The sequence below is a fragment of the Typopeltis vanoorti genome, chromosome 16 (genome assembly GCF_054136105.1).
Source record: "Typopeltis vanoorti isolate ZY-2024b chromosome 16, IOZ_Tvanoo_1.0, whole genome shotgun sequence".
In the NCBI taxonomy this organism is placed as follows: domain Eukaryota; kingdom Metazoa; phylum Arthropoda; class Arachnida; order Uropygi; family Thelyphonidae; genus Typopeltis; species Typopeltis vanoorti.
In genome coordinates, this window is record NC_143564.1 from 110,661,227 (window position 1) to 110,677,717 (window position 16,491).

Consider the following 16,491-nt stretch of genomic DNA (forward strand, 5'->3'; position numbering starts at 1 on the left):
TATTACACTAAAACTTCAGTATTTATCCAAGTCAATTAATACAGGAAAAACAGTTGACACATTAGTAGATGTGAAATGGACTGCATAATCTTTCGTTTCTACCTTGACATCAGATTCAAGAGGTGATACCATAGACACACAGGATGATAAAGATGTTAAGTAATCTGGATTGACATCCCTAGTAACTACAGAAGAAATGGATGACTCAGATGACATATCAAAACTAGAAAATAAAGGATTGATGTCATCGCTACCAAAGATTTTGATTGGCAGATGAGAATTAACTGAAGCATCAGAAATTGAAGGGACAATACACTGGTATGCACACATTCATCTGACAGTTGGCTTTCAGCAACCAGGTCAATGCTGCTTGAAAGTTGATTTAGATGATCATACTCATTAGGCAAGTCTGACCTCTTATCCTTTAATGATACCAAGAATGATGTATAAAAGCAAGATTTAGCTCAAGATTCTGTCAAGTGACAATTATATATGTATATTAATATTTTTATTATTATTATTATTAAAAGAGACCTCCAAGGTGTCAGGGACTCACTGAGGAAGGCTACAGTGAGTCCCTAACTACATATGAGGGTGGTCTGAAAAGTTCTCGGCCTCGACCACAGATGGTAACACTATCAGCAACATTTTTTTTTCTAAGTTGGTACATCTCTCATAAGCACAAACGTGAAATTGCAATTCATTCTATCAAGTAGTTTGTTTTATACAGCGGTCTGAAGCAATAGTGTTCTATGTATCCCTTGAAATGGATAAAATTGAGTATCCTGCGGTTATAAAATTCTTTGGAAAAGAAAGTTTAACACTAAAAGAAATTCATTCAAAGTTCATAAAAGTTTATGGGCACTCTTCTCCTTAGTTTTCAACAATTAAGAAATGGGCTGCCGAGTTTAAACGTGGCTGTACCAGCCTTAAAGATGATCCACGTTAAGGACATCCAAAAAGTGTAACACCACCAGAAATCATTGATCAAGTGCATGATATGGTATTGGATAACCAGCGAGTCAAAGTGCGTGAAATTGCTGAGACTATAGGCATTTCAAAAGAACACGTAGGATATATTTTGCATGAAAAATTGCACGTGAAAAAGCTTTGTGCAAGATGGGTGCCGCGCTTGCTCACAGCAGATAAAAAATGCACTCGAGTGAAAATCTCTGCAGCGTTTTTAACAAAAATGAAACTGATTTTGTGCATCCATTTATTACTATGGATGAGACTTGGATTCACCATTACACACCAGAATCCAAACAGCAGTCAAAACAGTGGACAGAAGCTAGTTGTTCAGTGCCAAAGAAGACAAAGTTGGTTCCGTCAGCAGGAAAGGTCATGGCATCGGGGTTGTGGGATGCTAAAGGTATTTTGTTTATTAATTATCTTAAAAATGGTAAAACAATAACTGGGGAATATTATTCCGATCTTTTAACCAGACTAGACGAAAAAATTCGTGAGAAAAGATCCGGTTTGCAGAAGAAAAAAATCATCTTTCATCAGGACAATGCACTGCCCACAAAGGTGTTTTGGCAATGGGAAAATTAAGGGATCTGCACTATGAATTGCTGGAACATCCACTCTATTCCCCAGATTTGGCTCCTCGTGACCGATATCTCTTCCCAAAACTAAAACTCTTCTTCGCTGGTCAGCGTTTTTCTTCAAATTCAGCAGTGATTGTAGCTGTAGAGGAGTATTTTGCAGATCTTATTGAGAACCACTACACGGATGGGATAATGGTGTTGGATCAGCACTGGAATAAATTATTAGTCTTAAGGGAGATTATGTTGAAAAATAAAAATAATTTTGAAATTATAAATTTGTTTTTTCATTGTTAGGCTGCTTTTCAGACCTCCCTCGTACTACATGCACCAGTTATCATACTTGTTCTTGAATTTATTCCACTGCTTGCACACACAATATCCAATGGCAATCCATTCCAATCATACACCACTCTATGAGAGAAAAATCTAACTCTCAACCCCTTCTTGACAGCATTCATTCACAACTTTCAAGTGCCCCCCTTTCCCTACCCTCCATAAAACGAAAAATTCCATCTACTAAAATCCTGTATGAATCTTTCAAAGGTTTGTAAGTCTCAATCATACCACTCCTCTGTCTCCTGTTTGTTAGTGCTTGCAGTCTACAAATTATTAATCTATCCTCCTTATCAACATTTCACAATCCTGATATCATTTTTAACACCCTTTCCACACTATCAGAATCGCAATGAAACCGGAGACCAGACCTGCACACGATGGTCCAAGTGAGATCTTATCAAGGGCTATTGTGTGCAGGTCTGGCAAAATGACATCCTTATCTTTACATGTCAAAGTTCGTTTCAGCATTGCAATTATCTTTTAAGTTGTATTAGTAATATAGCCCTTGAACTTCAACTTCCTATCTACTAACAATCAGCTTCTTCTAGCATAATCCCACCAATATAATACAACATCATCATCATCATCATCATCATCAAATTCCTGTTATGTACCCTCAAGGGGTGTACAGGCGTGATATCTAATCACGCCATGGTGCATGACTTTACATTTACTGACATTCGTTTTCCCATGCCCACAATTCCAACCTATTCAAATCATTCTGCAAGAATACTGCATATCAGCAACATTCCTGATTAACCCTACCTGTCTTTGCATTTACATATCAGCAAATAGCTATATGTCGCTTGTCAAATCCTACCCAATACCATTAATATACAGATTGAATAACAGTGAACGAAGCACTGATCCCTGTGGTACACCACTTGTTACATCAAACTTTGCAGACTCACATCCCCAGTATACCACTTTTTGATATCTGTCAGTCAGCCATCCTCTTATCCATGCTAATATTTTGTAATCAAAACCCACATTCTCCAACAGTCTTCCATGCTGTATTCTCTCAAAAGCCTTAGCAAAATCCAAAAGTATCTTGGTGTATTCATTCTCCTTATCTACTTCAATGATAACATTATTCTAAAATGTGAGTAACTTACTAAAACATGAACTTCCCTTAGTAAGCCCATGCTGTTCATTGTAAAGTAGTACAGATTCTCTGTCAACCCATTTCTGAATGCGAACCCTAAACTTTTCCAAAATCTTCACCACTACTCCTGAGATACTGACTAGCCAATACTTGGATACAGTCTTTTGACCACCCTTGTGCAATGGGATTACCATACATTCTTTTCACTCCTGCAGATTACCTGTTTTGAGACTCAAATTATATAGCCTGTTAAAGGAATAGCTCATTTAACTGAATGCTCTTTTAGTATCTGTGCTGATATCCAATCAGTCCCTATTGCTGAATTCTTATTCAGTATGTGTAACAACTCTAATACCTCTTCCTCATACACTTGAGTTTCTTCATCCAATGATGAAGAAAAGAAGAGATATGAAGAGGTAACAGTAAACTCAAATGTTGCATACACCAGGTTGATAGCTTTTAGCAAAATGGTCACTCATTAGAGGTGAACAACCTCTTTTGCATTTGTCACCTTCATTCTATCTGCATTCAGTAGAGTTATTCTTTCATATTCATTCTTTCTTTTACTTGCAGCATATCGATAGAATTCTTTGGGATTATCTTTAGCTTGCATCAACTAACAATGCAGATGGAAAAAAAAAATATGAATTTTAATATATATTAGAAAAAAAAACAAATCCCAGAGATGTAATTATAGTAATGGGGATCTAAATGCTAAAATAGGAAATGATCGTACAGGTAGAGAAATGATAATGGGAAAAGAAGGTATAGGAAATATAAATGAAAATGGAGAGATGTTACTGGATTTCTGCACAGCGAATGAATGTAATAGGAAGATTCATTTAAGCATAAAAATATATATATAAATTAATATGGAGAGCAGATGGAAAAACTTATAATCAAACTGACCATTAATGATGCAAAGAAAATGGAGAGGATCTCTTTTGATCGTGAGATCAATGAGAGGAGCAGATGCTTATATACACCATTTTTAGTATTAGGAGAAATTAAAATAAGATTCATGACTATAAAGAAAGTAACAGGCAAAAATAGAATATATAACATAAATGGAAACTAAAAGAAAATATGCAGCATAGATTAAAAATAGATATGAAGTTCTTACTCAAACCAGACAGAACAAACATAAAGAATTCAGAAGCACTGAAAAAAAAATGGCATTAAAAAACATATAACATGAATCCATAGAAAAAATACCAGGAATTAGGAATGCACATAAGAGAAGACAAAGAATAGATATCTTCATATGCAAAACACAAAATAGAAGAGAAAAAAAAAGAAAGAAAGAACAAATATAATACAAGATAACAATAACATCAGCTTACAAAAGAAATATAAAAAAAATACACAAAGAAATTAAGAAAAATACAAGAAAAGATAAGAGAGAATTTATTGAAAAACTTACTAAATGAGACTAAATTTGCAGTTAATAGAGTCAATACTAAAACATATATTATAATTATATAATGGAATTTAATAGAACAGCTACATGACCTGGATTTCACAGATAATATATGTTCATTGGTAGTACATGCACAACAGCATAATGAAGGAAAACATAAATCTCAATGAAGAAGCCATGACTGTTGGATCAAGAATAAATAAAATAAAAACAAATAATAAACAAAAAGAACACACAGCACTGAATGGTCAAATTTTAGAATTTTAGAACAGTGGAGAAATTTAATTACCTAGGATCAATAATAAATAAATAGGAGAGGCACAAGAAGATATAAAAGCTAAGATACAGAGAGCATAGAGAATTTTTATTATTATTACGTGACACCTCCGGGTAGTCCAAAGACTCATTGAGGGAGGTTAAATAGTTTTAAAAAACAAAATCGAATTATTTAATACAAGTATTAAATCAATTCTAATTTATGCATCAGAAACATGGACAACAAAAAAAGCAATTAGGAAAAAACTGCAAAGCTTTGTAAATAAATGTTTAAAAAGAATTCTATAAATAAAATCGTCAGAAAAGATATCCAATAAAAAATTAAGACAAAAAAACTGAACAAACCAATAATGTATGACATCAATCAGAGAAAATGGAGATGGATAGAAAACCATCTGAAAAAGACAAAGTCAAACAAGCATTAGACAAGCTGAACACAGATGAAGAAAGAAGCACTAAAAAAAAAAAAAGTCAGATGGAGATCCATGGTCGAGGCCCTATGCTCCCAACAGAGTTGTAAAAATAATCATAATTTACAATTATGAAACTTTTTACAATTATTTCTCTAGATTAACATATTATTAGTTTTGGTCTCATAACATGTACATCAGCACTTGCGATGTGCCCATTATTGATATTGTTATTAGTCAAAATGAAATGTAAACCATTTGAAATTGATGTACTTAATAGATCCTAATAGTTGTATTACTTTCAATTTTTTTTTATTGTAATTTAAAATTAAGTGTTGTGTTTTGTAAAGACATTCTCGTTAATGGAGACAACAAGTCAGCCATTTTATGTAACTTCAAGCTTGCCATTTACATGGAGCGCGCATGCTTGCTGAGGAGATTGATGGGTGATTGACAGCTGACAGAGAGAGCATTCAGTATCAGAGTAAGGAAGAAAACAAGTGGAGAGAAAATGGAAATCTGAGAACAACAACCGGAGAATTTTGTTCTCAGGAAGTTTTTAAGTTTAACGTGACAGTCAGGAGAATATTAATAGAAGATTCCTTTTTGGAATCTTCTATTAATATTCTCCTGACTCTGATGAACAAGTTTCACTCTGATGAACAACTTTCATCTTCTGTCTTAAGGACACCAGATTACTATGGAAAAAAGCAATTGGTGAAATTTGTAACTGTAAAGTGTCTTAACATAAAGAGCTCAACTTAGATATGTTGTTAATGAAGTAGTAGAAAAAACTTCTTTCTCTGGTACAAAAATTAGTAAACTGTGTGACAAATAGAACTACAAGAGGTAAGAATATTTATACTTCAGTGAGACAGGAGGAATAATACTGTATGCAACATAAGAGAGATAAAAAAATAAAAAAAAGATCCCATAGAAAAGAAGAAAAAAATTTTCAGAGATGGCCTAACAAAGAAACCAACTCTGATGAACAATTTTGTTGTTGTGAAAACAAGGTGTTTAGTCTGGTAGAGTAGACGCGAATATATGTCAAACAATCCAATAACAGAATAAGTCAAAGAATGGATGATTTTAATATTTTGGATAAGAAGATCTCTAAAGGTAGATTTATTTTAGAAGGCCTTGGATCCAATTAGTTTTGTAGTTATTTATGTATTGTTATTTAAATGTATATGTCTTATAGGTATTATTTCTGGGAACATTCCTACGTTACTCCTCTAAAATAAACTATTATTTTAATGGCTAATATAGTCTACTTTTGTTTAGGAGTGTCCCTTTTTTTTTTATACAATATCATTGGCTCTTTACCCAAATTCTAAGCATTACCGAAGTGTTATAAAACTAATATATGAAGAATAAAATAGGAAGAAATTTCGACATGCCCTTTTTGAATGTTTTTTCTGTCTCCTTATCCTAGCGATGTGCCTTCATCTGCTGTTAAGCTGTTAAAGTAGGTTTTTTTTTTTTGGGGGGGGGGGATTATATATATATATATATATATATATATTATTATTATTATTATTAATGGGGTCGTCTTCGGAACTCGTGGGGAAAGCAAAGCACTTCCCTCATGAGTTCCGAAGATGACCCCATTAATCCTACCCCTGACTTTTTTCCATCAAATCCCTCCTCTTCCCCCAAAAAATACTTTCTATCTTTGGATCCTTCTCTCACAATCCCTCCTCCCAAACGCTATCTACCTACCTTTAATATTAATAATAGTATAAAAAAACCTGGGTTTTTTTCAAAAATCCCTCCACATTATTTTAATCCCACTTCCCCAAAAAATCCCCTCCTTTAACAGCAGATGAAGGCACATCGCCAGGATAAGGAGACAGAAAACAACATCCAAAAAGGTATGTCCAAATTTCCTCCTATTTTATTCTTCATATATTAGTTTTATAACACTTCAGTAATGCACTAGAGTTTGGGTAAAGAGCCAATGACATTGTATAAAAAAGGGGCACTTGTAAAAGAAAGTAGGCTATATTAGCCATTAAAATAATAGTATAACGTTTTAGTTTCATTAAATGTATATATATTTTTTATTTGGTCTCCAGTCAATAATTTTCTGGATTCTAAAAGAAATAGTTAAAAGTCATTGCATCAATCAGAATTGAACCCTTGTGTGATTAATAAACACTATGAGTAAAAATTTCTTTATAGAGATAAAATAAAATAAACAATCTCTAAACAGAGTGAAGAGGAATAAATAAAGTGTAAGCTGGAAGCCAGAAGGACAAAATACAAAGCTTGTTGCTGATATAGGCTAGGGGATGCAAGGGAAAATATTCATAACATACATCAGCAAATTAGCACAAATAGCCAAGCAATTAATATGGGAAATTCAACTACAGGACAAACTGGAAGGAGGACCTGCACAGCATTAGAGGATTTATCCATAAAACTGGCAATTACCACAATGCCTCTAAATGGGAAGAGTGATCATACAGTTCTGACTTGGAAGGTTATCAAATGTGGAAAATGTTCAGAAAAAATATATATGCTAACCTACAGAGTAAGCGATTTCACAAGCTTAGGTGGCAGTTTGAAACAATTCCATGGCATAAGAATGTGCAAGGGAAGGATATTAGCAACACATGGGAGATGGGTAATGAGATTTTGAAGGAAGCAGTATCAGATTGTATACCTGGGGATGAGCAGCACTAAGCATGAGCTGGGGATAAAATGCCATGGAGCATCTACAAAGATGTTCAGAAGTTTAAACTACCATGTCAGAACAACATGATTAAATATCTTATCTCTAATATTTTATTATTAATCTACTATCAACAATTTCTCTCCAATTGGTCTATTATTATGCACTCCAATATTATCATATCTAACATTTTGTACTTCTAAGACACTTCTAAACTCAATCAATATAGACCTCGGTCTTCATTTGAGCTCTTTCCTGCCATCTTGGCACAGGCACTTCTTTTTCTAACATTTCCTCACCTATTCTATTTAAGTGGTTATGCCACCTTAGAGTAGCTAATGATTAAACATTCTTGAATACTAAGAATCTCAAATTCCTTTCTAATACCTTCATTTTTAATATGATTCTGCAATCTGTTCACTCACTTAATTTTTCTCAGAGCCCTCATATCTATGGCAAAGTGAGGCTTTTTTTTTTTTAAAAAAAAAAGTGCTATTTCCAAACCAACTCTCAAATCCATAACTTAAAACTGGTTTGAACACTGTCTTGTATACTGTTAGTTTGGTGTTTTAGCTAATTTCTCTCTTTATTCCACATAAATTTATTCAGTTGGGTACTCACCATACCAGCTTTGCTTATTCTGTTTATATTTCCAGATTTAAATGTCATCATCATCAGTCAAAATTGTGCCTAAATAGATGAATTATTTTACTTGTTCTATAGGATCTCCATTCAAAATGCAGCTATAATATAGAAGCTTTCTATGTTCCTGAAAATGTTCATAGTTTTGGTCTTTTTATTGCTGATTTTCATGGCAAATTTGTTGTAACTATTATTCAGTTTAGTTAGAGAATCCTGGAAACTTACAATGGATGGGAATAAGAGTACATCATCTGCACAGAACAAAAAGCAAAGTTTGACATCTCCAATTCTAATATCAGGCATAATGCCACTTTCATAATGTCTTACCCCTGATTTTATACCAAACCATCTTCCTGCATTTCCTTCAATTCTAACTGCTGACTGACAATTTAAAGATTGACTATGTATTGCTCTGTATAATGTTCTATTCATCCCATACAATTGAAGTGTTTTGAAAAGGTTTTCTCTGGGCACCTTGTTGTATGCCTTTTCCAGATATACAAAACTTAAGTACAGATCCTTGTCATATTCACACAATTTCTCGACTATTAGTCTTAAAGTGAAAATCTCATCTTGACCACCTCTATTTGGCCTGAACCCAGTTTGTTCTTCTCCAAGTCTCACTTCCACAATCTTTCTCAAACTCTTATCATTAGAATCCAAAAATGCAAGCAGAGGTTATATATAAGGTGATATGGTCACTTAACCAGAATGGGGAGAAAAGGTAGAAAAACAGATTTGATGCAAGAAAAAAGACCCAAATGTACCAAAATATATTCCCAACTATTTTCAATATAGTCAGATCTTTGCTTCTGATTATACTGAAAAACTGCAGCTTAATTTGAAAAAAACTATTAAAGGAAGGAAGATACAAAGAATGTAAATTTAACTATATTGGAATATTCTGGTATCCTGTACATCCCTCCAGATATATATACATATACGAAGAAATAATGATGACTCAATTGTACTTTCTATGGCTTTATTGGAAGAGAGGAAGTGAATACTTAACAGAAGGCCTATGTTTAACATCACCATTCTCAACAACAAAACTCTTAATCTCACGGTCATGGCTTAAGGCCCCATGTTGGGCGATTCCAAATTTTGCTGCAAAAGAAGAAAATGCTGCGGAGGGTGTATAAAGAGAAAGGTGACCAGTAACCTCATGAACAGTACAGCGCTCAGGCATGGAAGGAAAAATCAGATTATGAGAAGAATGATTATGGAAGATTAAACTTAATGAGTGATGATGGTCACAAGGAGATAGAACCGGATAAAATAGTTGAGTTACTGAGTGACTACTTTTCAAGGCTATATTATCCTAGTGAGGTTAGTGCTTTAACCTGTGTGATAGATACTAATGTGGGAATATAGGTGGATGATTTGGAGGTTCCTAGGATATTGCAGACGCTCAATGTAAATACAGCTGTGGGATTAGATGAGATATTAGCTCAGGTTTTGCGAGAATGTGCAAGGAAAATGCAATGCCTTTGACTAGGCTCTTTAATTTCAGTCTCAGCTCTGGTAGAGTTCCAAGGAATTGGAAAGAGGACAAAATAATTCCTTTGCAAATAATTTCTAAGACTACAGTAGAAAATTAGAGCCCAATCGGTATCTCAGGCATGGTGGTAAAAGTACTGGAAAAATTGGTACAAAAGGAATTCAAGAATAGGTAGATAAGATACTCAACATGGCTTTGTGAAAGGTCAGTCATGTTTTAGTAATTTACTAACATTTTATAATACAGTAACGACTGAGTCGGAAAAACAAAATGGTAACACAATGATATTCTGTCAAACACCTTCGCAAATTTTGCAAAGGTGTTTGACAGAATATCACATGGAAATCTCTTACACAAATTAGAACAAATAGGGATGGATATGACACTTGTTAAGTGAATAAAAGGATGGCTACCGGACAGATATCAAAAAGTGGTATATGGAGAGGAGAATCGAGGGGGAAAAAAAAGGTGACTAGCAGTGTGCTACAAGGTTCAGTGCTGGGACCACTACTTTTAATTTGTACATAAATGATATAGAATGACATAAATGATATAGAGGAAACTCCCCATGAACATTAGTTATTTTAGGCAGTTATTGGACAATGACATATTAGAAAATACAGCATACCAAACAAATCTATTTGCAATACAAAAAGATGCATACAAACCAATCCACAGTGATAAGAAAGAAATCAAACAATTTTTTGGATGCTGTATGTATATGTCGGTTTATGGAATTCCAACATCCAGAATGTTTTGGAAAGCCACAACTTGACTTCCTGTTATGGAAGAGAAACTATGAGCCATAATAGACGGAAGCATATAAAATTAGGGCTTCATTTCAATAATAACACTAATTTGGATCCTGCTGATAAGCTATACAAAATCAGACCATTTCTACAGCTACTGGTAGAAAACTACAAAAAAATTCCAATGAATGAGAAATTGTCAGTGGACGAACAAATTATCCTATTCAAAGGCAAGCACAGCCTGAAAAACTACATAAAAAACAAACCCCAAAAATGGGATTACAAGGGATTTCTTTTGTGCGACTCTTCAGGGATTGCATACAACTTTGAACTATACTCCGGGAAGACAGTCCAAGATGCTCCCTTACCAGATGTGAGTAAGTGTCAACGTTGTTCTTCGCCTGGCTACAATAATACTAAGCAATGTGTTTCACAAACTGCATTTTGACAAGAGGTTTACAGGAGTTCAGCTAATGGTTGAGCTGGAAAAACTTGGTATCCAGTCATTGGGACCAGTGAGATGTAATAGGCGGAAGGAAGTTCACTTCTGACAAAGAACCGAAGAAAAGAGGACAGGGAAGTTTTAAGGAATTTTCGACCAAACAAGAAGGTGTCACCATAAATGCAGTGAAGTGGTACAACAACAAGCTTGTATATTTGCTTAGTACCCTCGATAGTGCTCATTCAACTACTACTGCACAGAGATGGGACAGTACAAGGAAAGAAAGATTAGATGTGGAATGTCCAAGTATTGTGCTCGGACATTTTTTTCTTCTGCAAACCGGTTCTTTTCTCACGAATTTTTTTGTCTAGTCTGGTTAAATGATCGGAATAATATTCCCCGGTTATTGTTTTACCATTTTTAAGATAATAAATAAACAAAATGCCTTTAGCATCCCAAAACACCGATGCCATGACCTTTCCTGCTGATGGAACTGACTTTGTCTTCTTTGGTGCTGAACAACTGGCTTCTGTCCACTGTTTTGACTGCTGTTGGTATTCTGATTTTTATATCCTTGCAGACAACCTCACCACATGCCTCTCTGGCCGAATCAATCAGGGTTTTCTTCAAGGCTTGCCACTGAATCTACAAGGTTTAGTTCCTGTTCTCAAACTCTTTCATTTTTTCTTCAATCATGTTTGTGTATTTTAGTCTATAGTTCACATCTAAGAGCTGCCCAACTTTTATTCGCTTTAAAACTTTCTTACATGTTCTTCTTTTCAATATGAAATTCAATTTTATCCTGGTCAAGACTAAACAGTGATCGCTTCCAATTTCAAATCCTCTGTACACTCTGGTGTCCTGCAACAGGGAGAAAACATCACTATCAACAATAGCATAGTCTATGAAGTTTTTCTTACCTCTTCTCTCAATGTGAATTTGTGCACATTTTTATGTTGGAACATTGTGTTAGTAATAACCAGTCCATGTCCTGAGCAGAAATCCAACAGGTACTTGCCATTATTATTAGCTTTGCTCTTTTCTCCAAATTTTCCCAAAACATTTTTGTATGTCTGACAATCATTTCCTATTCTGTTATTTAGATCCCCAACAAGGACCAACCTTTTCATTGTGTCAGTTGCTTTCTCTAAAGTCTCAAAAAATTCCCCCACTTCTATCTGAGTAGAACCTTCCGTGGGACCATAGGCACAAATCAATCTCATTGTCCAGTTCCCCATTCTAATATTTGTCCACATCACTCTACTTGAGACTGCCTGCCATTCAAGAAGATTAGCCTTGTATTTTGTGTTGAATACTATGGCTACTCCTTCTTTTCCTTGATTGTCATTTCCTGAATATAACATTTTGTATTTATTGCTTAGAAAGATCTCACCAGTTTTGGTGTTTTTTGTTTCAGTCACCCCTATTATGTCGATCTGGTACTTATCTAATTCTTCAGCTAGCTGCATTTCTTTGCCATTCAGGCTTCTTATGTTGATAGTACCGATCTTTAACTCTGGTGATGTTGAGTTGGGGTGTGCTTTCAGATTTGTTCCAGTAGCTGACTTTTCGCTGTCCGCCCTGGTTCCCTGGCGAAAACAACGAGGGCCTTGTTTAACCGGGTGATGCCCCAGCCGCCATGAAATTTTGTCATGCTGTACCATCATTTTCTATATTGGTTTAAGCCAATAAGAATACAATTTGGTCGGCTAAATCCCAAATTGCCAGCCCATCCTCGTTCGTTCAGTATCCAGGTAGATACCCAACAGGGTGCACCACGAGAAGGTGATAATTGGACATTAGGTCAGAAGCCCTTGTCGGTTCTCTGCATTCCTTTAAAGGCTATGTGGAGGTCTCCTCTCAGTTATACAGCTTTGGCCCTTAAGCACCCCCTTCATACAAATTAAATCTTGATTTGTAATTGAAATTAAACTGAAAAAAGTGACCTACATAAACAATCATTTTATCACCAACAAATTGTTGGTGATAAAATTATCGTTAGAACAAATTATGGTGATAAAAGTATCGTTAGAACAAATTAGAACACCATTTGTTCTAACGATACAGCTCTGTCTATAAAAGTCAAATATTTGTGCCATATGTTCTTGGCCAACAGCTATAATTCCTACAAAATAAAATACTACATAACCCTATTACCCCTCCCTCCCCTAGTATACAAGAACACAACATTACCATTTCTATTCCCTATGTCAGAGGTATATCAGAAAAGATAGCTGAAGCACTGATGAAACATGGCCTTTGTACCACATTCAAACCTCATGTGAAATTAGCAACTCTGAGTCGCTCACCTAAGGATAAAAACTTCACCTTCTAACATGCCCTGGAGTGTATGAAGTTCCCTGTTATTGTGACTTGACCTACTATGGGCAAACAGGAAGATCAGTTAACATATGCCTAGAAGAATAAAAAATACATCTGCTATTATTATGGCAAGTCAGAACTGACAGACCATGCTTTGGACACCCCTTCACACAGGATTAGATGGAAGAAAATAAATGTGCTATTTAGAAGTTGTTACAAATCTGAAAGATTATTTTTCGATTCAGCCATGGCTTTGAAGAATTCTCCTAACATGAACAAATATGGCTGCATTAATTTGCCAAAAATTTGGGAGACTGTTATCTTAAGAGCAACTCCCAGATAGTTGTATTTTTTTTTTTTTTTTTACAAAATTAGAAGGCGCCAAAAATAAGACTTGAGATCTTTTGTCCATTACAATTGTAGTTTCACTGACTGTTGTGTATACAAGCTGTGTTGTGCTCTGATGATGCTGATTTGAAATTCAGCGAGATATAAGCAGTTAATAAAATATCTTTTGTTAAAATTGTTTGGTGCTGTTAATAGCGTTAAAAATAAGTGATGAATAACCATTAACACCTAAGCTTATCTGCCATCTAGAATCAGAGGAAAGACTAAAATGACTCTCATCTGTAAAGAGTACATGAACCTAGTGGCATCTTATTCAATTTTTATGGATTGGAAACATGCTCCACAATGATCTGTGGATAAAGGGATGCAGACTACAGGCCTTCCAGCATATAGACTTACTTATCACAGTTTGCCACCATTTGTCGAGATATCTGCATACCTGCTTGAATGGAGCTGACTTGCAAGCTGACCTGCCGTGGTGCATCGATTACATTTTGCTGTTATAATCAAAAATCTTTCTTTATGCTACATGGTAGCACAAAGGTGACCTCTTAATTCCTCTCAAATGTGTGGAACAAATTCCACTGAGAGCACTATGTGAAATTCCAAACTCTCTGACAATATCAGTAATTCCATGGCCTTCTTCCCAATAATTCTTCCTTTCACTAAATCCTCTACATGATGTCTTTGTTACATTACAAGACATCCAAGCTTGACTTTATTCCTTCACAAAAAGAGCACTTCCTTCAAACACAATTTGCTTAGTGCAGCCTTTTGCTTTTATCCTGTTAAGTACTACAATGACTCATTTGCAGGCGATTTGAATGTGTACTCACTTTCTACTCAAAATCATCAGTTATACAAATTGCCACAAGCTGATTCGTCTGAATTTACAGTTATAATCTTCAGAAATAGTGTTCATCTTTAGGTTTTGGGCACCAGTGTATTATGTGCAAGTTGTCTACTACTGTGCATATCACTTTACACAAATCTTTAGAAATACCACTTGGGCTTTTTCCACACAGGCAAAAAACTTGTTTTTAGTATACAGTTTACTGAACACATAATTAAATTCTTCAAAGAGGATACTTTAGTTTGCTCTGCTTGGAGTGGTAACTGTCATTCAGGTTTCAATTTGATGAATTCTTACTTACACAAGCCATTCTTCAAAGAACCAAAAATTATTAGATCCTGGCTACTTATTTGAAGCATTTACATAGGTAAATGATATATAGATATTTTAAGCATGTGATGATGAGCTGAAACCTCCAGATCTAATATAACTTTATTGTAATTCTTACTATTAAATAACCATGCAGAGATTACTAGAAAATTCAAAGTGAAAATTACGTAATTATTTATAAAAGTATTTCATTACCTGAATATTGAAAAATACAGAGCCCACATCATAAAACAAATTGTATGTGTGTGTGATGGGGGACATTATGAAACATCACCCTCAAAACATTTAATTGTAATTTGAAAAATAAAACAGTTATAACATCAAAAATTATTATTTTTTTATTATTAATATCTGATCAATGTGGAGTCAAAGGACATACATAGCTTGGGGGTCTATACTCTCTCATGCAAAAATATCATCGAACTGTGAATATAACGTTGAAAGTTTTTCTCACTTGGTAATACTATAAATTAAAGATGCCAAGAAATTATATTCTTGGTTTAATCCTTTATCCAAGTGTAAGCAAACTAAGTTTGCACATGTAATAAATGTTATAATACAAAATACTGACCTTTCTGTTCACTGCTTTCCTCTTCTGCATTCTCAGATGCTTCATCATCATCCCAATTTTCCTAGTATAGAAATGAAAGTTTCATATAAATGCAAACTGATACTAATTTGTTAATTACATAGTAATATGAACCTAAAAACTAAGGATAACAAATATTCATCAATAATCATTATTTTCATCTATGACATTTACTATCATATAAGTAGCTGTCTGAAGGAATACGCAAGAGGTGTCAACAGGTTTGACCTTAGTGTGGCAAAGATGTTTTGATGACAGTCTTTTTGTATCAGAGAATATTTAGAAGGGAAGTGTGGATAGTAAACGGAGAGGCTTAAAAAGGAAATGGAAGGCATGAAGCCTGAACTACAGAGGGTGAGCTTGAGACGTGACATATTAACTGTTGCAAGGAGAACAATTGTAGGTATGAGAGAAAGACCAACAACAAGGAGGGCGAGTGAGAGAAACAAGGAAAGAGGAAATGAGAGGAAGTGCGGTGCAAGAGATACAGGGACGAGAACAGTGTGTGTGTGTGTGTGAGAGAGAGAGAGAGAGAGAAAGCAGAAAGAGTTAGTGGTGTCAGAGGGAGAAGAATGAGAAGCTGTAATGAGTACAATGTATGGAGATTGAATGATTCAGGATATGCAGAATAGCATGTTAGAGGAGTGTTTGACTAAAGAAACAATTCGATGTGTTGCACTGGCAATGAAGTAGAGTGACAATGTGAATGAGATGAGATTACAGTAATGGCTGGTAAAAATGACGTGAGAGGTAGTGTGAATTAGGAAGTGAAAGATTTCAGATGTTATGAAATGTGCAGCAAAAGTGTGAAAGGTAAGACAGTCATTGTGTTTTTGCCTATGAATGATAATGCAGAGTAGAGAAGAGCAATGATAATGAAGATAAATGAGATGAAAGTAAGAATGTGAATGAAGAGAGTTCTAGAACATATGAATACT

General features: G+C 34.8%; 1 protein-coding gene across 2 annotated transcripts in view; it reads right to left on the minus strand.

Moving 5' to 3' along the window:
• The window catches only part of eIF3j (eukaryotic translation initiation factor 3 subunit j), a 192,270-nt gene that overhangs the window by 151,998 nt on the left and 23,781 nt on the right, over nt 1–16,491 (minus strand). For both annotated transcript variants that reach the window (XM_090406482.1, XM_090406484.1), the window contains exon 3: nt 15,536–15,596. In XM_090406482.1, coding sequence (XP_090262608.1) covers nt 15,536–15,596 — 61 coding nt within the window. The remainder of the gene's footprint in view (nt 1–15,535; nt 15,597–16,491) is intronic.